Raw genomic sequence first — 22,934 nt, 5'->3', positions numbered from 1 at the left:
AAAATCTATACATATGGTCACCAAAAGACAAGAATGAGCAAGAGCATTCATAGTAACATTCTTAATAGCATAATGTTCATCAAAGTAGAATGGGTAAATAAATGTTTCTTGGATGATCATCAAGCATAATATTGAACAAAAGAAGCCAGACATAAATGAATACATAGTATATGAGTAAAATTCAAAAACGAGCAAAACAATATATGGTGTTAGAAGTCACACTGGTTACCTTTATGGGAGTAGTGAATGGGAGATGGGGCACAAGGTGGGAGATTTCTGGCTTGTAGTAGTATACTATTTCCTGATGTGACAAAAGTGTGTATATTTTGTGAAAAGTCATGGACTTCACAAGGTATACACGTATAATTTGTATATTTTTTTCTAATATTTTTAAGTTTACTTAACTTCCTCCCACTTCAAATGACTTTAAATGGTATGTAATTTTTCTGGATATCTTACACATATAAACCATATAGATGGTATGCTTCTGCCCCTAGTACTCCATCAAAGGGCTCTTGCTAGATCACTAATAACTTCCATGTTGTCAAAAACTGTAGACAGCCTTCACATTCTTATTGTACTTAATGTCTCAGCAGCACTTAGGTTTACCTTTTTTCCTCAAATACTCTTTGACACCCGGTTCTCTGCCTTTCTCTGGTCATGTCTTCTGAGACACCTCTGGAAAGTCCTCAATTCATCTTGTAATTGCTGGGTTCCTCAGGACTCAATCCTAACTCTTTTCTTACTCTACCATTTCTCCCCAGGTTATCTCTTACATTCATGACTAAAATACCAACGACCACATGTGCTTAAAACTCCTAAATTCCTATCTTCAGCCCAGACTTCTCTTCTGAGCTCTAGGCTCCCGTATCCAGCTAACAACTTAACATTTATCTCAAAGGCATCTTACAATGAACATATTCAATTAAACTCTTGATCTTTCCCCTGTTTCTACATCTCCAGTTTTATCTCTATAAATCTTATCTCTGTAACTATCTACTTTCAGGCCTTCGTATCCACAAGTTCAGCATCCAAGGAGTCAATCCCCATCCTCAATCTCTTGCCAGGATCTCCTGTTGTTTGAACCAAGTCATAAGACAATAAGCAAGGGAATCTGGGAAATGGTTTGCAAACAAATGATCTGAGGGCAAACCAGCAAATTACCAGTATAAGATGAAGGAGTATGTTGGGGAGAACCTTTCAGAATACTTATTTTAGGACTGAGTTATTCTTTAAGTCCAAGAAGTGCTTGGTGGTTTAGGTTTCTCGCCATCTCAGAATGTTGGGACAAGAGCTTCAGCGTCCCTATTGAGTAGTCCTGGTTCACCCACTACAGAGAGGAAATTGGGGGGGGCTTAGTAGAAACATCATGGAGCATACACTTTAATTATCAGCTTCTAAGTTACTCTAAAACCTGGGAATTTAATAGATCTAGTATAATTGCAGAATTTCTCCCTCTACACACACTACCAAAGCACAATATACTTCTTTACCTACTTGCTAATGGCTGAAAATATCAGGAGAAAAAAGCCTTTCATTCCACAATGAGAGATAAAAGGTTTAAATTACAAGTGCCTAGCTGATGGAATATTTTTCTGTGGGGGCATTTCAGTCAAAGGATATTCAATTAATCAATCTGTCAATCTATTCTTCTGTAAAATGACTTACAGAGAGCCAGTGTGCATACAAATAGCTGGAGGACTTGCCGTAAGGATGGAAAAGAGAACATGAGGGACCCAGAGAACAAACTTTGAAGATTTTTGATAATTTTCCCTAGAGTGATACTCTTAACTTACTATTTGAGCAAAACCAACAATGATTTCAGTGCATGTGAACCCGTAGATGGTACACAGCTCTGCTTTATGGGCAGAGTAAAAATTCTTGATTTTGCAAACATGCACTTGGCCTCAGTAAAAACCTTTTTTCCCAGGAGTTTGGTAATCAAGGTAATCAAGGTGATCCTTTTCCCTGAACTTTAGTAAACACATAAGCTCTTTGGGCAAAATCAAAGCCATTTATGAGTCTTAAAAAGTGAGACCAGACTAGCTCTTGTTTATTAGTTTTAATCAAGGGAGAGAATATTTGTCCTACTGGCTTCTTTTTCTGACAATTTACTAGAGATTTATTAAATGGATTTAAAATAACCTCAGATTCAGTCTTATTAAAGTTAGATTTGACGGCTGTCAGTTATATTTAGTTTTCTTGGTGTCACCAGTTGCCTCCCACAATAGCATATTCAACCAATTAGTTGTTTGATAATATCTATGCTAATTTCCTACATGTGACCCCGAGACTCTTATATGAAAAATGTTTCTAAATTCCCTGCCCCTGACCAAGATAAATTAAATCAAGTTGTTGGCAGAGTTTAATTCCTTGAGGTCGTAGGACTGAGGTCCCTATTTCCTTCCTGGCTGTCAGTGGGGATCTCTGTCAGCTCCTTAAGATTTCCTGCATTCATTCCTTGTTATGTGACCTCCTCCATCTTCAGTTCATCAATGGTATCACTGAAAAACCTTGTGCTTTGAATCTCTCTGACTTCCTCTTCTGCCACTAACCAGAGAAAGCTGTGTGCTAAGTGCTCATGTGAATAATTCAGTGCCCATCCCAATAATTTCCCTATTCAAGATCCACTGTACCATATGACATACCATAATCATATGAGTACTATCAAGCAATATCAAATATCATATTTACTGATTCTGGGAATTACTGTGTGGAATCTTGGAGGGGGAGGGAGGGGCACTTTTACATTTCCTACCACAATATCTAATGCAGTAGTACATACAATAAGTAGTTCAAGAACATATATAACAATGTAAAAAGGCTCACAATCTTAAATTGACACTAAATAGACACTAAATAGATATCTGATTGTGATCTCCTGTGATTTTTCAGTTCAACAAATAATTATTGAATATTTATTATCTGCCAATCACAGCTGATAAAGCAATATTATACTAGAACTTACCCTTCAATAGCTAACATTTAATACACACTTCTTAGAGATAGACAAACTTATTTGACATTTTGATAATTTTGTCAGAATCATTTCCCATATATTGTACAAAAAAACTGATTCTGTATAACTTTCAATCCTTGAACTTCTGACAGGTAATACAACACTTTAAAATCTTCAAATGTTTGATTCACTTATATCTCTTCCCATAATCTCTTAGAGTGTTCTTTTTTCAGGTTTAGAACCCCCTACTTCTTTGACTGTATTTTATTACCTGATTTCAAGTCCCTTCAACATATAAGTTATATTTTTAACTGGACATAGTCAAGTCACCTAAAATGTCTGTTTCTCAGTTTTTTTCAGAAGTAAAACAGATATTATGCATTAGTTAAAGTTGCTTTTTCAAATTAAAAAAATTGTCATTGGCTAACTTAAGCAAAAACAGTACAAAAAATGGGATTTTATTGGAGGAGCACTGGAGTTTCTCATAAAATTCATAAAGGAATTAGTCCCCCAATAATCTGGAAAGGTAAGAACTAAAGGCAGCCCAAATTTTAGAAAAATGATGGGAACTCCACTGACAGTAATTTTTACACTTTCTTTCTAGAGGTTAACATAAAAAGACCAAGTCTAGTGAGTCTCTTTTTCTGTCTCATAGCTCTAAACTTATCCACGGTGGCAAGAGATTATGCCTCCTGGAACCTATGTTTGTGTATTAGGAGGGGATTGTATGCACAAGGTTTCCATCCCTATAGGTGCTTAGGCCATACCATCATTTGGCTGCTAGAACACACATACACCATCACACATCACACAACTTTTTCATAAATCCCTAGAAAATTCCACTGAATGCTTACCACCAATTTCACATAGACCACAAATAACCTAATTTGCCCCCAAGGGAACTAAATCTAAGTCATGTCCAGCTAGTGCACCCACAGTTGATACTGAAGGGTCCCACTCTCCTGTGGCCAGATCACCAAGTGTTCGTTCCTCTTTTAGTTCTATAATAATTGAAATTATACACTTAATGGACTAACTAGTATAGTTATCTACTACCACCACACTGTATATACAACAGTATAAATAAAACTTAAGGAATGAGGAATGTGTTTTTAATCTTCAGACACTTGATAGGAAACAAAGAAATCTAGATAAACAGGTAAAGAGAGCCAAGGACCTACCCAGCTTCGTGACACTTGTTTCAAATAATAAGCTTGTTATCGTTGTGTCTTCTTTATTTTATTGCTCTTCCGTTTTTCAGGATAAAGTATTTCTTGATTTATTATTGGCAAGCAGAAAACCTCTTGAGTTGTTGTTTGGCCAAATGCCAAGTTAGGGAAACTCCTTTTGGATCACACTATTTTTAGTTTGTTTTTTGAATTAACCCCAAATCTTTGACATTTTAAAAAAATTTAACTTAGTTATCAGTTTAGCATAATTCATGATAAATCCCTGAGCCATTTCGTCTATAAATTGTCACATCATTTTCTAACAGAATGACTTTATAATAATACTATATCATATTGTTTTTTGTTTCTATTGTCAATTTCATGTGTTTTCTGAGACATTTTTCTCCAGTGGTTGGCTGTCAACTCTCTTTGAAAACAATGAACTGCTATTTAATGATTGTCTTAGATTCACTTTAAATTTAAAATGAGAATTTATCATTGTATAGACTGCTTGTTGTATAAAACAGAACATCAGAAAACCCACAGTAGCAATTGTTTTACTTTTAATTTGTAGCAGTAAATAGCCAATGCGTGAATGCCTTACACAACTGCATTAGTGTATTATACTATCACATTGTCTTATTTATCAGTTAATCTATTTATCTGCAAGACAGACATATATATATCTATCATGTCAACTTGGTGTGAAGCACTAAGCTGGGTTCTATAGAAGAGCACAAAGAAACATAAGATATAAAATACATGCCTTGTGGACACTTCAAGTCTAATTGGTAAATAAAACATAGATTTTAGAGTCATACGATGACAAGGTATTGTGATGTGAGAAAAAGGACAAAACAAACCCCCAGTGGAATCTAGAATATGAAGGTTGGTATAGGGATTTGAAAATCTGTGACAGCTATAATTAGTATGCTATAATTTTAAATAATAATTTAAAAAAAAGGTAGCACATCATCTAGTTCAAGACCACTTGCCTTGGAGTCCATGGATAAGTCAGGGGGTTCATGATTTAGGAGGAGAATATATGTATATGTAAATTTTCACTTCTAACTGAAATTTAACATTTCATTGTATTATTAATGTAGGCAGTCAAACACAATGGTATTCATAGTAAAGTTGATTTCATCAACAGAAAGAAATCATAGTTTCAATTCACATTGTAAAAAATATGAAATGTTTATGCATAGCCTTTTCTATAAAATATCTAGTTCTTTGAAACCCTAAAACAGCTAATGGGTAAGCATCAAAATAGTAGTCTATAATTTATTTTCATTAAGAAACCACTGATATGTTATTGCGTTGATGGCCATTTAAAAAAATGAGTCACCTTAGAATTGGGAGCAAGTTTTGTTATTGGTCAGTTGACAGTGGTTCCGAGGTAGGAACAGAGATAGACTTTTCTCAGACTAGATTTGTAATTAGTGGGTTTCTCTAAGTACTTGCCCTGGAAAAACAATTAATAATTGTACAAGTAATCCAGAAAAAGGACTATATGGTAAAATATCCACCGCTCTCTAAAATATACAATTCCCTGCCTTAGCATGTAGAATGTATTCAATTCCCTACCCTCTTCCAGCTTTTTCCTGCCTTTGGTCCTTCTTCTTATTGATTCTCCTACATTGGAATAACCTCCACCATCACCATCATTTCTCTACATATATCTCACCCTCTCCAAATGACACCTCTTATACAAGTCAAAGGCCTTCCCTGATGCACCATCCTCACTTTTCTTTCCGTGATGAACCCTGTTTATTTACTGTGCCTTATAGGACACTCTTTATGGGTTAGACACTATTTTCTACCTTGCACTGTGATTATTTTGTTATAATCTAAGTTATGAACAGATTCCATATGGAGTCTCAGTGGATTCACAGTGCCAAGAAGAGTGGCTAGCACACAATGAATATTTGGTTAAACATTTTAAACAAGTAATAGAAAGAATATACACCACCTCCTTATTGATAATGGGGAATTATTTTTATTGTGCTGACCTTTAGTTATATGCTTTGAAACAACCAGTTCGTCTCTGTGCCTTCTCTGTATTGCTCCGTAAATTAGAGCCCATTCTTCAAATGCCAAAGACTGAATTAGGAATGACCAGAAAAGGGTAACACCCCCTGAAGAATTTAATTTAGTGGAAAACTGAATCCCCTTGTTACTTTCTTACCTGCAATATCGATTTTATCATTTTAAAATCAATGTCCTTTAATCTTTTAGCAGTAGTCATACATACATATATACACACTTGTATGTATTTATTTACGTTAGTAAACTTATTAGTGTGGAATGTTTTGACTTCAAAATGTAGCATCATTCTTTTTTTGTATGTGTTTAAGAGAGCATTACTAAATATTATACAATCCGGATAATATTTTGAAGATGCCAACAAAAATAGATGATTGCATTTTGACTATCTTTTCAAAGGTTTTTGTGGTATTGAAGATTTGGAAGTACAGGACTTTTGTAGTCAATAATTGGAGTTTTTGCATATAAGAAAACAAATGATAAAACACTGGACAGGAGTTTACTTAAGCTTTAAAAACTATATTATAGAAGATAAGGAAAACAGAAATTCAAAGAATGGAAAGGTCATCAGGAGGATTTGAAGAAGGGAAATGAGAATAATGTGGAAGGAATTTCTAGATGGGCAAAAAGATGACAAAGGCAGGATGAGTCAGGGAGTTGGGCTTGGGTCAGGAATGGGACAGTGGAGGGCTGCAAAGGATCCTTTAGACTAGATCGCTCGCTTTGTATTGCAGAGTAGAGGGCGCTATAGTGTAAGACGTAAGGTATAGCCTAGTGGATAAGCTTACTTTTTTTTTTTTTTTAATTGGGGACCCTAAAGCTGGTAGAAGACTTAGAACAGAGATCAGGAGTGATACAGAGAATTTCATCTAAACTCTACTTTGCAAATAGATTTCGAAGAATTTAAATTTGTTTTTGGATATTATGGTACTAATCTTCTGGAGCAAGGTTATATACATCTATATTTTGGGTTTAAAAGTTAGTTTTATGGCAAAATATGAAAGGGAAGTTTTCTAAGTAGGTATCAAAGTACTGGAGCTGGAGGACTGTGGTACATTTGGGGACAAATGATAAAAAGCTTTAGGCCTCTGTCAACATCTGACCTGGATTTTAGGACTAAATTTCCAAGTATCAATCTTAAAATAAGGATAATATATATCTTTTCCTATTCATTTTGCCCAAGGCACTTGGCCTGAAGACCATAATGAAGAGCTACTGAAAGTAACTGAGTAAGAAAGTAGGTCAGATGCTTTGGGAGATTTCAAATACATTTATCACATATTATTAGATAAATAGATAGATAGATAGATAGATAGATAGATAGATAGATAGATAGATAGATAGATAGATAGATGTAGATGTATACTTAAATACACACACATACATACTGTTATAGGTTAATTCTCTTTATATAGAGAGAGCTAAGCATTGAATCTGATACTGATGAAACTATTTTAAAAATGCCGGTGGGGATGTTGAAATAATTGAAATAAATAGTACCTCTAGGGTCTGTACTAATTGGTAGAGGTAATGGGGAGTAGGGAATGAGAAAGAAGACAGTGAATGGCCTGCCACTTATAGTTCCTGTTACTGTTCCTTAATAGACAAAAGCCACAGCTGAGCTAATTTGGACAGCCCTCTCCACAATACGATGTCCATCCCATTAAAACTAACCTCAGCACAAATGCAGCCCAAAACATCCAACTGCCCTCCTAATGTCACTACATTCCACACTTCCCTGTCATCACATTCCACATTCTCCTCTGTTGCTAGGTACCCTGGGCACTCTTAATTTCCAAAGCTCCAGGTGCTGCTTTTCTTTGGGACTCAAATACAGACAGAGTCTTTGGTTCCAATGCTATGATACCCAGACTAAAACTTGAGAGAAGCATCATCGCCCTGGGCCTGTGAACCTAAAGGCCATATCCACAGATGTACATCCTCTGTGTAGCAGCCGGTACCCACAAACCAGCACCTACTCAGGATGCAGCAAACTATGTTGGGTAAGGAGGCAGATTTTCCCTTTAAAGCGATAAACTGAATTGGTTATGATAAATAGGAGTCTGAGATTTGTGATTTTTAATTCTGAAAAAGTATCTTTAAGTAAGAGAGAATAAAAACCGTTAATGTGGTTACCCAAAACTAGACAATGAAAAATGGTTAATTTATCCTCAGTTTAAAGTGTGCTCACTTCTTTATATTGAATTTTTCTAATACAAACATCAAAAACTTTCTTTTAAATTTTGATTTAGAAATAGTGGCATGTGACATTGATTCTTTACTATTTACTTTATAAAAATGTGAATATATATTTGATACAAATGAGTAAATCATTTATTTGTTCTTCAGAAAGCATACTGCTTCTTTACTCAGGAATGAAATATGTAAAGCTGTTGAATTTAGTTACCTTGGTAACATCTGGAGTGAACTACTCTGTCTAAAAATATTTTCTTCTTTATTCATTTGTTTGTACCAAAATTATAGATACATGATTTTTATTAAAGACTCTCCTAATAAATGTTTATCTTACCTGCAAAATGAATAAGTGGTACATTATTTACTAAATATGTATGATGATTTCAGGTTAAAGAAACAAATATAGCATGTTTAATTTTTTTTTTCTTTTTCTTGTAAATTTTATTGGGGAATATTGGGGAACAATGTGTTTCTCCAGGGCCCATCAGCTCTAAGTCGTTATTTTTCTAGGGCGAAGCTCAGCTCCAAGTCCAGTTGCGGTTTTCAATCTTAGTTGCTGCATGCGGGAATTGAACCGGCAATCTTGTTATTGAGAGCTTGCTCTAACCAACTGAGCCATCTGGCCACCCCTCTGGCAGCTCAGGGGCAACTTGTTGCTTTCAGTCTAGTTGTGGAGGGCACAGCTCACTGGCCCATGTGTGAATCGAACTTGCAACCCATTGTTGAGAGCTTGTGCTCTAATCAACTGAGCCGTCCCGCCACCCTAGCATGTTTAAATTTTAACTATGCTAGGTACTGGATTTATTTTATGGTAATGTAGATTTGATTTTAAAATGTAATATTTATTTAGGGTTATTCATTCTTTTACCACATTGATAAAAAATTTCTTACGTGAAATGTTTAGTCTTTTTAAAAGAATTTTACTAGAAAATGTTAAATCACATTTTTCTTCATGGATTAGGTAATTGAACATGAATATGTCAATGATGCTTTCCTTTGAACTTGTAACTTAAAATAATCTGAAATGACCTTTCAAACTTTAGCATAAGGATTTGACTTAGCATAAAAGAACATGCACAGTTTTCCAAATTACATATGTGTATACATGCATATCTTTATATACATATCATTCCCTAATTCTGTATTTCAAAAACACTACATATTTCACTGTTAAAAGGAGATTTTGATTTCTCAACCTAATAGCTATAGAAACAGCTGTGTCATATTATTTATGGCCAGTTTTCTAAATTCTCTTATGTATGTTTCTCTCCACATAAAGTATTTTCTTGAATGGCTACCTTTCAAACAGTGATTTGATAGTAGAATCTTTGAACACGTTAACTTTTTCTCAAAATAATTTTAGAAAAAATGTTTTAAAATATTATTTTATTTAAAATTAAACATTGATGCTCTTTGTTTTCATTTTTATACTGGAGCAAGAGACCATGCTTCATCCTTAACCCTTTACTATCCCACTATCAGTCTTATCTATTCTATGCTTATGATTTTTCTAGTCCCCTTTTCTTCACTCTTGCTGCCTTAGTTTGAGCTTTCAACAGTGCTGACTTAGATGACTTATAGATCTCTTAACTGGTCTCCTTAGCTTCCATTTTGTTGCCTTCATACCATTCTCGTCAGAGTCTGAGTACCGTATTTTGCTGTGTATAATTTTTGCCAAATTTGTGAGGGAAAAATAAGGATGCGCATTATACATGGGTAGTATTAATTCTGTATCTATACACATGTTTTTAATTATTTTATTTATGCTTATGAGTTAAAAGTGTAACTCTGGAAATCAATAACAATATCCATATGCAAAATAATACCCTGGAATATGATAATCAGTTTTGTTGAACTTACGATGAACTTACAACGACGAAGAGTTTTTGGCCTTCTATGATGAATAAATATCCAAAATTTGTTACCATTACATAAAATTTCTTATACTTTGTATCTGTTCTTGTGTTTTGTAATTATTTGTTTCATACAATTTCTTGTACCATAATATGTTAAAAAATAAATGCTAAAATTCCTTAATAATTAAAAAAAAACAGGTACCTAAATGTAAACAAATAAAAACTCAAATTATTAAAAAAATTAAAACGAAAGATTTATTTCCCTGAAAGTTTGGGCTGAAAACATGGGTGCGCATTATATAATACATGGGAGCACATTACACACGGCAAAATACAGTAATCTCTTTAACACATTATTTTGTTAACATCACTTTCCACAATAGCTTGAAATTGCCCCGGTTTGCTCTCAAGGTACAATCCAAGCTCTCTGATATACAAAAGCCTTTCCGTGGCATTCTCTTCCTCCCTTTCTAGGTTTCTCTTTCTTTACTTTCTCCTTGGTGCTCAGCCCTGCATATTCTTCCCTCTGTGACTTTGCATCTGTTGACTTCTATGGGGAAAATTCTCCCTTCCAATTTCTTCACCTACTTAAGGCCTACTCATCTTTTGGAATTCAGTTGTATGACACTATCTTTTGGAAAACATTTGTGATGTCTTTATCCCTTGCTTTGGATCATCGCCTTATTTTGTTCTTCATTTTAAATTATGTCTCTTTTAGTTATCTGTGAACTTATTGAAGGCAGACTCTCTGTAGACCAAATATTTAACCCCCTTTACGCCATGTGTAGGCACTCAATAAATTTTGAATAAATGAACGAACAGGTGAGTTATACTACTCCTTAGGAATTTAAATATTATTTTCATGAATTTAATTGATTAGAAGGCATTAAATATTTCATTGCCCCCTGCCTGCAAAAATAAAGCATACTTGAAAATACTCAGAAATCAAACAAAAATTCAAATATTGAATATTGTTACTCTTGCTTACTCTTTATTTATTTGGTTTCATCAGTAGCTTTTAGCTAAAAGAAACAATTTAACACTTTTGTCCTTTGTAATCATATAAAATTAATAGCAAATTCTTACGTGTGTAAAGATGAAATTAAGAGAAATAGAGTTTGATATTTTTATATAAACTTGTTTCTTGCTCCCATTAAAGTGTCATTAATATACTATTTTCTAAACAAATTATTTATTTTAAAGCCAGAAAATTTTAATTAACTCTGCTTCTTCCACTTCTTTTCTGTATTGCTTTTTTTCTATAGTTACCTTATTTTTGTTATTGGAAAATTATATATATATATTGTAGATAATTAAGAATATTAGAAAATCCAGTGCCACACAGTTAAGAAGAAATCAATATTATATTAACATTTTTTATTATATCTTTTCAGCCTTTTCCCTCTGTGTTTATGTGTTTTCTTTTTACTAAATGGGGATCACATGGCCCACACTCTTTTGTAGCTAGATTTTTCCATTTAATACTTCATGACTCACATTGTCCATATCTTTAATATGGAATGTTGAATAACCAAAATATTCTAATCATTCCAACATGTATTAAGTCACTTCTCCTCCTCCTCCTTTTTTTTCTTCTTCTTCTCTTTCTTCTTCTTAGTAATATATATCACTGATACATTTTTGCTGTTATAAACAACACTGGTATAAATTTCTTCTCACCTGCACAGAAATACACACAATGATTAAACTCCTTAGACTTTCAAAGTCCAGACATGTAATGGCTAGAGAAAAGTTTGTCAGCACTTCTAATGTTCTAGATGCAATTAAACACTCATAAAGCTTGAACCACTGTATACCCAATCGCAGGATAGATGATGCTTTTATCAGAACATTTTCACCAAACCTGGGTATTCTAACTGGAGAAATGAAAATTGTTCACAAGATAATAGACAATTATCTTACTCTCTTTGTTTAAATTTACTTTTTGAGATTGCATTTGAGCTTAAACTGTTTTTCTATTTTTTTCTTCTTCTTTTGTTTACTTCTCCTTGTGCCTAAATGTGCCCACTAGATTAAAAATAACAATGACTGCTTCACAAATGTATTGCTAAGGATAAGTTACACATATATGTAAAATTAGCACAATGCACATAATAGGAGCTCAATGAATGCTAGTTGAAACAGAAACTGAATAGCACATTAATTAAAATCAAAATGTAAATTTTTCTTTCCAACAGATGATTCCGCTGCAGAGAGCTTTAATGGCAATGAGACTCTGGGGCACAGTTCAGTTGCTTCAGGGGGAACACACAGCAGGGAAATCGGTGACTCCAATGGTGATGGCAAAACTGGGCTGGAGCAGGACGAGCAGCCACTGAACCTGAGTGACAGTCCCCTTTCAGCACAGCTGACTTCGGAATACAGAATAGATGACCACAGCAGTAATGGAAAAAACAAATATAAGAATCTTCTAATTTCTGACATCAAGATGGAACGAGAGGCAACAGAAAATGGAAGCAAGGTAAGATCACATTACAATTTTTAGGGAATTTTTAAAAGGTCACAAAGAAATACATATTTATACAAGAGATGAAGATTATTGTCACTAAACATTTTAAATTAATTCCAATAATACAGTACAAGAAACTTATAAACATAGATACCATGTGTCCATATAATATAAGCAATAAATTTCAGGAATAACAGTGAGCTAAATGAATCATGTCTCAGGCAAAGCTGTTGGTGTTTTTATATGTGGAATCACTTGATTTAATGTTTCTTGTTTATATAATCTTATGATCTGTCTCTGGGAGTTTGTTGATCTTAGATGTGGAAGTATAGCTCTCAGAACACAATTTTCAACTATAAAAAAATCACTATCTTGTTTCTCCTAGATTGGATAGCTCTATGTAGTAATAAAGTTTCAATTAAATTCTCAACTTTGCTTTAAAGACCTGAGGAATTTGGTCAGTAATTTACTTCACATACATAAGAGAAATGTGTCAGTGTTCTAGATGAAATGTATGGATTAAATAATTACTTGAACAAGTAATTTATCATAAACTGTGTTATACAAAAGACAGAAACATGTTTCAGACATATTATCTAAATTTCTAGATTCTTTATATTAGAGTAAGTGACAATCTTCCCCATTCCCAATTGATTTGTTTAAAAAAAAATTAAGGTTACATTGCTACTAGTTTGAAATAATGCACACTGGTGTTGCTGTATAATTTTTGAAGGTATACTTTTGAACACATGAGGACTTTTATAGAATATACATTTTTGACACCCCCCCACCCCCAACACAAACACACACACACACACACACACACACACACACACACACACTCTCTCTCAGTCCTCACCTTTAAATTAGATTTGTAGAACTGGTCTTTTGACAGAGATCCTGAAAACACAATGTCTTACTCTGAATTAATTTCTGAATTTGCTGAGGCACCATGCTTCCTAAATTGACTCTATTTAAATCCTCTTACTTGCCTGAGGGTGTGTTGTTTTATCCTCTTTAAGCAAGTCACTAGACATTATCAGACACTTAAGCACTTCTGCCTGAGGGAGGCCGTTACAACTTATGCTGTGGTAAATGTGCAAATATTCTCTTCAATAGCTTAAAGCCAAGTCACACATCACAAATGACTTATATTCACTAACAAAATCTGGATCACTGTAATACTTTTTACAGAACAAAATAACCCTCAAGTTTTCCTGCCATCCACTAATCCTGTCTTTATAAAATCTAAACAATCATAAAATGTTATGCTATGTATCTGTCAAATATTTTTCTAAAATTATACAGTGGTTTGCTCTTTATCTCTTTGTTTATTATTACTATAGGAACGATGTTCATTAGAACACATTCTAGCATACATCAAACAGAAGGAAGTTACATTTCTACCTCTATTAAAATGGTGCTATAAAAAACACAGTTTGTGCTGTATGTGAGGAATAAGATGAGAAATGGGCCTGGGGAGAAGGAGGCAACTCTGAGAAACTGAAAGTTTAATGGTTTGGTAAAGGAAGAATAGCTTCCACAGCCGACTGAGGAGTAGCCAGAGAGACAGAAGAAAAATCAGAAGGGTATAGTGTGTGGAAGCTAAGTGTAAGTCCACTTTTCAAGAAAGAAAGAGTGGTCAGCTCAGATGGACAGTGCTGAGATATCAAATAAGATGAACATAGGAAATAATTGAACTTGTGAGAATGAAACGAGGCCAAACAAGTCTGGGGCTCATGCTGCCTGCGCTGCTCAACCAATAGACCAACACAGGATGTGGGTCACAGAATAAGCATTTATCAGAGGACCAGTGGTCTGAGAAGGCAGCTAGCTAACACCTCTAAAAACTGCCTTAACACTCTCAGTCCGGCTTGGGGTATTTAAAGGAAAATCTAGGCGTTCCTCCAGAGGCTAGTGATAGTTTCGGGGATCTGCATAGAGCCTTCCCTCTGGCCACATGATTCTCTGGTGGAGTCAGGAACCCAGGAACAACGATGGGATTAGCCAGGAAAGAATGCTAGACCATAGAGATTGTGATCAATAAGCCTAAAGATATTAATAATAAGTTTCAGGGTAATTTTCTAAAACAGGGAACTGGGTGGTACAGGGGGCATTCTGAGCTCAAGCCACAAGGGGTTGATCTATTGTTAAGCTATAGGTAGGTCAAATAAAGGTGAGGCAAGGGACTGAGAGAGGCCTTTACTATGGGGGTGCCAACCGGGCCCTGTTTTAAGAACAGTTTTGGTAGCACACTGGGGAGAGACTCTTAATTCATTCCTTCAAAAAGGACATATTAAACACCTGTCACCCTTGTACCAATGGAGTAGTTAGCAGAGATAACACAGAGAAGAGTCTTTATTCATAAGGCCCGCTTGATAAATATTTTTGGCTAAGAACATACATATATGCAGAGAAGTTTCTTGGGCAAAGTATTAGCAAATATCTACTCCCGTGTTAAAATATTGAGAGTTCAAAGTAAGAAAATATTATTTCTATTGAAGTAATAAAGAGGGCTTCTTAGAGGAAGTGAGCCTTGAACTTTGTAGGAAATATAAGATCGCTATTTTTGTTTCAGAAGGGGTCTCTTGTTAGACACTGTGAAGGGCCTAGAATACAGACGGAACATGAGCTGATCTCATACAGTAGGGAATCATTGTCCATTCAGAACTAGGTATGACTTCATAACACAGTATTTGAGGAAGAACCTGATGTTATGCAAGACAGACTATTTGCCACCAATTGATTTATTCACCAAATATTTACTGAGAGACTCCTGCATGCAAGGTGCTGTTGTGGGAAGCAAAAATATGGAAATAAATAAAGCAGAGTCCCTGCCCCTCAAAAACTTATCTATCAGGAAAGAGGCAAATTTATGATTACAATCTGATTTCATAAGTAGTATGATGGACGTAAAGCTGGGTGAAATGAGAGTACAGAGGTGGGGCACCCAAGGGACTACAATGATTCTTAGGGAAGACTTTATACAGAGATTGATGCCAGGCATGGATGTAAAGACAAGTAGAAGTTATTCAGATGTGGAGGATTATGTATGATAGAGCACGTTTTGAGGTATAGAGCCATGAGAGAGAATAGTTGGCATGGAGATTTGTAAGGCGCTTAGCATGGCCACAGCAGAAAATACATGTGGAGGAATGGAGTGTAAAGAGGCTCCATTGATAAAGGCTTTGTGAGCCAATTTAAAGACTCTGGATTGTATCCTAGAGGTAGAGTTTAGCATGATAAGGTTGTGGTCATCTTGGAATTTTAGAAACATTTTTCTGGCAACATTATAGTGGATGAATAAGATAGGGATTAGAAAAAAAAAGATGAAAACTGGTTCGAGAGCATTTGTGGCAATCCAGAAAGAAAATAATGCTGAGATATTAAAAAAAAAAAAAAAAAAAAAAAAAAGATGAACATGTTACTTTTGTTCTTTGGACATTTTGTTTGTAGGACCACCATACAAAGCTCCATGGATTGTTGCCAAACTCCTAGGGATGTCTTTCACATAGAGTACAATAAGAATAAGCTCCTTACCTCTATACATCCCCATAGGATGTAAATTCAATGGGTATAAGAATGACGCTTACTTGCTTACTGCAGTATGTCCAGCACCTGGCTTAATATCTGGTCCATAGTAGTTTCTCAAATATTTTGAAGACAGAGAGCATTCTAGAATGACTCCAGGATTTTTGGCCTGTTGCCTGAGTGGATGGTTATGCAATTTAACAAGATCTGGAATGAAAAAACATTTGAAGCAGTTTTTGACAGGTAAAGTTTGTGGTGCCTATACAGTATCCATTGGATATGTTTAATAGGCATTGGCAACTTATGTGTCAGCTCTGAAGAAACATCCAGTTGGAGAAAGAAACATTTGAAAGATTCTAGAGAAGTATTGTGGTTGATAAGATGACCTCAAAATAAAGACTGAGGAGAGAAGAGAGTCAAAATATATCATCCTGCAGAATACCCGCCCATCAGGAGCAAGCGGCATAAAAAGGGGTTTGTGGAGCAAAAAGCACTAAAGGGGAAAAATGAAGACAACCGGATAATAAAAAAGAGATATTTTAGAAGCCAAAGTGTAGGGCATTTCAAAACTGATATAAGTGGTTAATTGGAGTAATTCTTAGGTGAAGTGACCTAGGTGTAAACTTGGGCAATGGTTAGGAGAGTTCATTCTAAAAGTTAGATTCACCACATGGCAGAAGAAAAACGAACAGAATTAGTGGGAAATTGGATTGGAGACAGTGTAGTGTTTGGGTAGGAAACCTGAATCATTTTAATTGTGAAGGAGACAATATCTGCAATTTTGTTTCAGGGATTCTTCTTGCAATCTGAATCCGTACACAGAGTACTCTAGGGTTCCTAGCTTTGGATAAATACTTGTCTTACCCCAAACCTATCAGGTGAACTTCATACTAAAAGTTTAGCACTCATCTGTTCAGTCGTTGCTACCTTTTGTAGCAATTGTTCCATCACTTCTGTGCAAATTTATAGTGATGCTATTACCAATTTCTTCCATTATGTTTTAGGTCAGCCTCTCCTTTACCTTGAGGAATATAAAAGCTGAATTATATAGTATCTCTGAGAAGCTTAGATTCCTGTGAGTTTGGTATTGATTTATTTCAAATTTCATTATCAAGAATATAAAACAAAACTGATTATAAAGCATTTAAAAAAACTAAACACTAATAGAAATGTTTAATAAGAATATCTGTGCTGGACTATGTCATTTATTGATTGCTTATTGTTATGCAAATTAACCCACTAGCTTAACTGGGAATCATATTAATCAATCTAAAGAATAAATATGTTGCATTGAAAGAGTTTAGGTGCTATTTATTTTTTACTTGCAGATAGCCACATTTTTAGAGTACAAAGAGTAACATAAGAGCTCAGAAAAAAGTAGAAATGTTGATTAAGTCTTGGAAAATAAGACTTGTGAGGAAGTGTCAAGGGACTAATAGAAAAAGAACGGACAAGAATTCACAAATCTGGGTATAAATATGTTTAAAATTATTAATAAGTGAGAATAAAAACAAAGCTAGAACTCTAATGGAGGGAAATACCTAACTCTAAAATATTGTATCTTTTTTTTTTCTTTTTAGTTTTCTCTTTTTCTTTTAGTATTTGTGATGCAGCTGCATTTTACTTAGTGTAGTAAAATAGTCTGAATCAATCTCCCATAAGAATACTGTTTCAAGCAATAACTGTGCTAAGAGGGTCATTACTGTTTGAGGGTTGATGTGTCACTGTGGTTACTGCATATTTGGTTTTGGCTAAGTTCCCAAGGCTCTTCAATCTTCACTTTATTTAAGTAATATTTTTCCCCCCAATGTGGTCTATGTGACATTTATTCAATTAATCTTTACTTTAAATTTTTACCAAAATGTTTATTATCATTCAAATTAAAGTATGTAAAATATTTATCATAATTACTATTAATAATTGCTGTGTAATTTCATTTGAATATGATGAATGGGAGCACATTATTCAAAATATCTCTCTGAAATAATTTAGGTGTAATGAGATTGCCTTTCAAACATAAGTGAAATGGATTCACTTTTGGAACAGTATTATGTTGGTCTTTCTTATGTGGATATTCCAGCTCACTATTGTTTTAACTTGATGATTTTTCAGTGGCTAGCTTCTTAGTGTTATATGGAGATGTTGGTCCAGATCTTTTTTAGGGTAGCAACAATGTATATATTCAACAAATGTGCCAAAGATGTGCTAGGCATGGTCCAGGGTGCTAGAACAAAGAGGGGAAAAAGGGTCTCTGTCATTAAGAACTCACATTTTAGTCAGAAAGATAGACACATTAAGTAAATAACTGTATTATAGTATGGAAATTAATTTGTATGTGGGAGTACCTTCAAGGCCTTCTAACTATGCCTTGGAAAGTTCCCAAGTTAATTCTTAATGGTTAAGATAGCCACTTGGCAAAAGAAATTAGGAAATTCTTAATAAACAGCATTAAGGTAAAGCCTGTAAATGTTGAAGATGGAAGTGGTGAGAGATTAAGTCTGGAGAGGTAGTTCAGGGTGTCGGACTAGGGCGGCTGAATATCCTTCTAAAACTTGCACTTCATTCTGTAGTTGACAGGGATACACTTTAGGATGTAGGAAAGGAAAATAGCATGGTCAAATTGTGTTTAGAGGTAAATCATTGTGGCATCTTTGCTACAAGATGGCTTTAAGTGGCGTAAAAAGAGAAGAGGCTGCTGTTACAAGACGAGGTCCTGCCTTAGTGAGGTGGTAGGGATGGAAAGGTTTAAGAAATTTTAGAATGTTGAATGGGCAGAATTGGGAGTTTAGTAGGTAAATGATGGAGGGTGTGAAGGAAACTAACAGCTACAGGATACAGGATGTATCGGTTCTGATACTGCGATGTCATGTCAATTCTAAAAATAATGAACACTTGTGTAATGATTTCATATTCATAACTCAAACTAACTCAGTGTGGTAAGGAGAGCAAGTGTAATTACAAACCTCCTTTAAATATAAGGGCATAAAATCTTGTGGATTATAAGTTATTTGACTGATGTTGTTAATTATACAATTTGTTAAGTGATAGAGCCTGGTGTGGAACCCAGGACTCATGACTCTGTAACCCATGTGTTTTCACTACACCCACACTGGCTGATGCTGTGTAAGACTAGTCATCTCTATGGGCCATATGGTGATTATGAGGGGCAAACTATTCAGAGAAGCCAAGATCTAATACAACCGTGTATCCCTGAAAATAAGACCTAGCCGGGCCATCAGCTCTACTGCGTCTTTTTGGAGCAAAAATTAATATAAGACTTGGTATTGTATTATATTATGTTACAATACATTACATTATATATATTATATATATTATATTATATTATATTATATTATATTATATTATATTATATTATATTATATTATATTATATTATATTAATTATATTATATAAGACCCAGTCTTATATTATAGTGAAATAAGACCAGGTGTTATATTAATTTTTGCTCTTAAAGATGCGTTAGAGCTGATGGTCCGGTTAGGTCTTATTTTCGGGGAAACATAGAATGAGTGACTAGTTCCTTGATAATAGCAAATATGTGCAGTGACACTTCTTATACAAATATTTGTTTTGCTCAAATAATTGGTATTACCAGGACTCATTGAAACATCTCAATATTAACCCAAATTTGGGGAAAGAATAAAAGAAGAAAAATTAATATCAGAGACAGAGATCTACACATTCTAATTTGTCTTAATATAATAGTTTATATTATTTTCATTAATATTAAGTATTTGCTGAGTTGTAAAGTATATCCCTAAAAGCAATTGTCTATAGCCTTGCTACTAACATTTTTAAAATATATATTTGAAATGGAGATCTTGGGGTTGGTTGGGGTCAAGAAGATAACTTGGATGACAGAATTAAAAAAAAAAAAAAAGGTCATATACTTGGTTCCAAGAAATAATAATGAACGGTAAGATTTGTTGCCAGGCACCATTGTAAGAACTAATCTTAATGACCCAATGGAATTAGGCTCTGTTACTATTCCCATATTTTTTCTTTTCTTTTTTTTAAATAAAAGTTTATTGGGGTGACAATTGTTAGTAAAGTTACATAGATATTATTCCCATTTTTATAGATGGGAACACTAAGACCCAAATACATTATGAATATGGCTACCCTAGGAATTTCTAGAATTTGGATTTAACCCCCAAATAATTTAGCTCTCATTTCAACCACTACAGTATAAGTTGAGATCATGGGGTAGGGCCTGAAACTGAGTAGCAGCAAATTTGACTTGATGTTGAGACCCCCAGCTGCTCTTTTATGCCTCATAGTTATTTCCTGATCAGGAAGCAACACTTATCAGCTCTGTGACTATGATTAAGTCTTTACCTTTTAAGTCTCAAAACTTCCTCGGTAAAATAGGGATAACAATACTTAACCTGTAGGCGGTTGTGAAGATGAAATAAGACTGTGTGCATTTTTTCATATAAGTACCTAATAGATGGAATTGCTGTGGTGTTTGTAATTGGCTCCAGAATTTGGGGCTTAGCTGAATCTTGCAAAATTGTTCTCAATTCATAAAGATTTGTTTGGGAAGTTGAATATCCATTTTTAATAACCTACAAATTACTTACTGAGATTCGCAGTTTGGAGAAGCATATTAATTTATTTCAACTAGTAAATACTACTTTCCTTCCCTTCCACTTTGTCCTTTTTCCTTCCTTATTTCCTTTTATTTATACCTATTTTCCATAAATCAGTAGCACATAATGCATTCCCAGAAGCATTTTATAGATACTTATTCTAGGACCTATTTCTGTGAATGTATAACATGTACTCAGAAATAAATCCTAGGATACCTTGCAATTTCTGCTTGTGAAAATCTTTCTGGACCCTTCTGGAATCTGTCCAGTTCAAATGTCATTTCCTTCATAATACCTATATTGATCACCTCGGCAAGGGGAAAAAACAAAATGAAACAAAACAAAACCCTCTTACCTTCTGAATTTCTAGAGGAAAAGTGGACAATTCCATGAGGAATGAGGAAAAGGTGGCAGGTGGTGGATTATACAATGGTGGACAGTATGAACATACGCTGAAGTGATTTACATGCATGAGGTTTGCTCCCTACAAAATGTTTACTGAAGGAAAAAGATGAAACAAGTAGGAATATGTTGTATGGATTTTATCCCACCCACTTTTTTATACTAGCAGTTTCCTCACATTGCCGCCTGGCTTCCCCAAACTCCCCACTATGCACTTGACTCTTATCTTAATCTGCAATATGAGTATGTCCTATTCCAGGTAATACATACACGGTCTCATCTCTCTGGACCAGAGATTCTCCTTTGAAAATTTCACCATAAACAGTGACTCAATTGAATATAATACCAAAAGCACAAACAACAAAAGCAGTAGTCAACAAATGGGACTACCTGAAACTTACCGTGTTTCCCTGAAAATAAGACCTAGCCGAACCATCAGCTCTAATGCATCTTTTGGAGCAAAAATTAATATGAGACCTGGTCTTATTTTACTATACTATAAGACCGGGTCTTTAAAATAATATAATATAATGTAATGCAATGTAATATAATACTGGGTCTTATATTAATTTTTGCTCCAAAAGATGCATTAGAGCTGATGGTCCAGCCAGGTCTTATTTAAAGGGAAACACGGTAAAAGCTTTTGTACAGCAAAATGAAACAATCATAATGAAGGGGCAACCTACACAATGGGAGAAAATTTTTGCAAACCATGTATTAGATAAAGGGCTAATATCCAAAATATAGAAAGAACACATACAACACAATAACAAAAAGCAAAGAATCAGGTTTTTAAATAGACATTTTTCCAAAGAAGTCATCCAAATGGCCAACAGATACATGAAAGGATGCTCAAAATCACTAATCATCAGGGTAATGCAAATCAAAACCACAATTAGATATCACCTCACACCTATGAGAATGTCTAGCGTCATAACGATGAAAGATGCGTGTTGGGAAGTATGTGGAAAAAAGGCAGCACTTGTACACTATTATTGGGAATGTAAAGTGGTTCAGCCACCATGGAAAATAATGTAGAGGTTCTTCAAAAAATTAAAATGGTATCTACCATATGATCCAGTAATTCCACTTTTGGATATATACCCAAAGGAAATGAAAACAGGATACTGAAGAGATATATGCGGTCCCATATTTACTGGAGCAATATTCACACTAGCCAAGATACAGAAACAACTAAGTGGCCATCAATGGATGAATAGATAAATACAATTATATATATAAATATATATATATATATAGATAGATAGATAGATAGATAGATATACACACACACATATATACACATACACATATATTCATATATATGTACATGTATATATATGTGTGTATATATATATATATATATATATATATATACACACATGCACTCACACTCACACATACACACGCACACATATTAGGTTGGTGCAAAGGTATCGCAGGTTTTGCAATTATTTTTAACTTTTTAAACCGCAATTACTTTTGCACCAACCTAACACATAGCTACAGAGGGTGCCAAAAAATGTATACACATTTTAAGAAAGGAAAAACTGTATTAAAATTGTAATACTCAATATATACCAATAACAAAAGATGAATACAAGTCACGTTTGACATCTGCAATTACAAGAGGTGCTCAAAGTGGTTACCATCAGCGTAATTTTAATAGTTTTTTCCTTTCTTAAAATGTTG

At 34.4% G+C, this 22,934-nt stretch overlaps 1 protein-coding gene across 6 annotated transcripts in view; it reads left to right on the top strand.

Annotated features, from left to right (window-relative positions):
• The window catches only part of NOL4 (nucleolar protein 4), a 309,725-nt gene that overhangs the window by 157,916 nt on the left and 128,875 nt on the right, over window positions 1-22,934 (top strand). For all 6 annotated transcript variants that reach the window (XM_074340178.2, XM_019740844.3, XM_019740845.3 and 3 more), the window contains one exon: window positions 12,425-12,708. In XM_074340178.2, the coding sequence (XP_074196279.1) occupies window positions 12,425-12,708 (284 nt within the window). The remainder of the gene's footprint in view (window positions 1-12,424; window positions 12,709-22,934) is intronic.

This window comes from Rhinolophus sinicus, chromosome 4, assembly GCF_057876585.1.
Source record: "Rhinolophus sinicus isolate RSI-liver-muscle chromosome 4, RSI-T2T, whole genome shotgun sequence".
In the NCBI taxonomy this organism is placed as follows: Eukaryota; Metazoa; Chordata; class Mammalia; order Chiroptera; family Rhinolophidae; genus Rhinolophus; species Rhinolophus sinicus.
The sequence above is the reverse complement of the archived record's forward strand: the minus strand, read 5'-3'. Positions and strand labels throughout refer to the sequence as shown.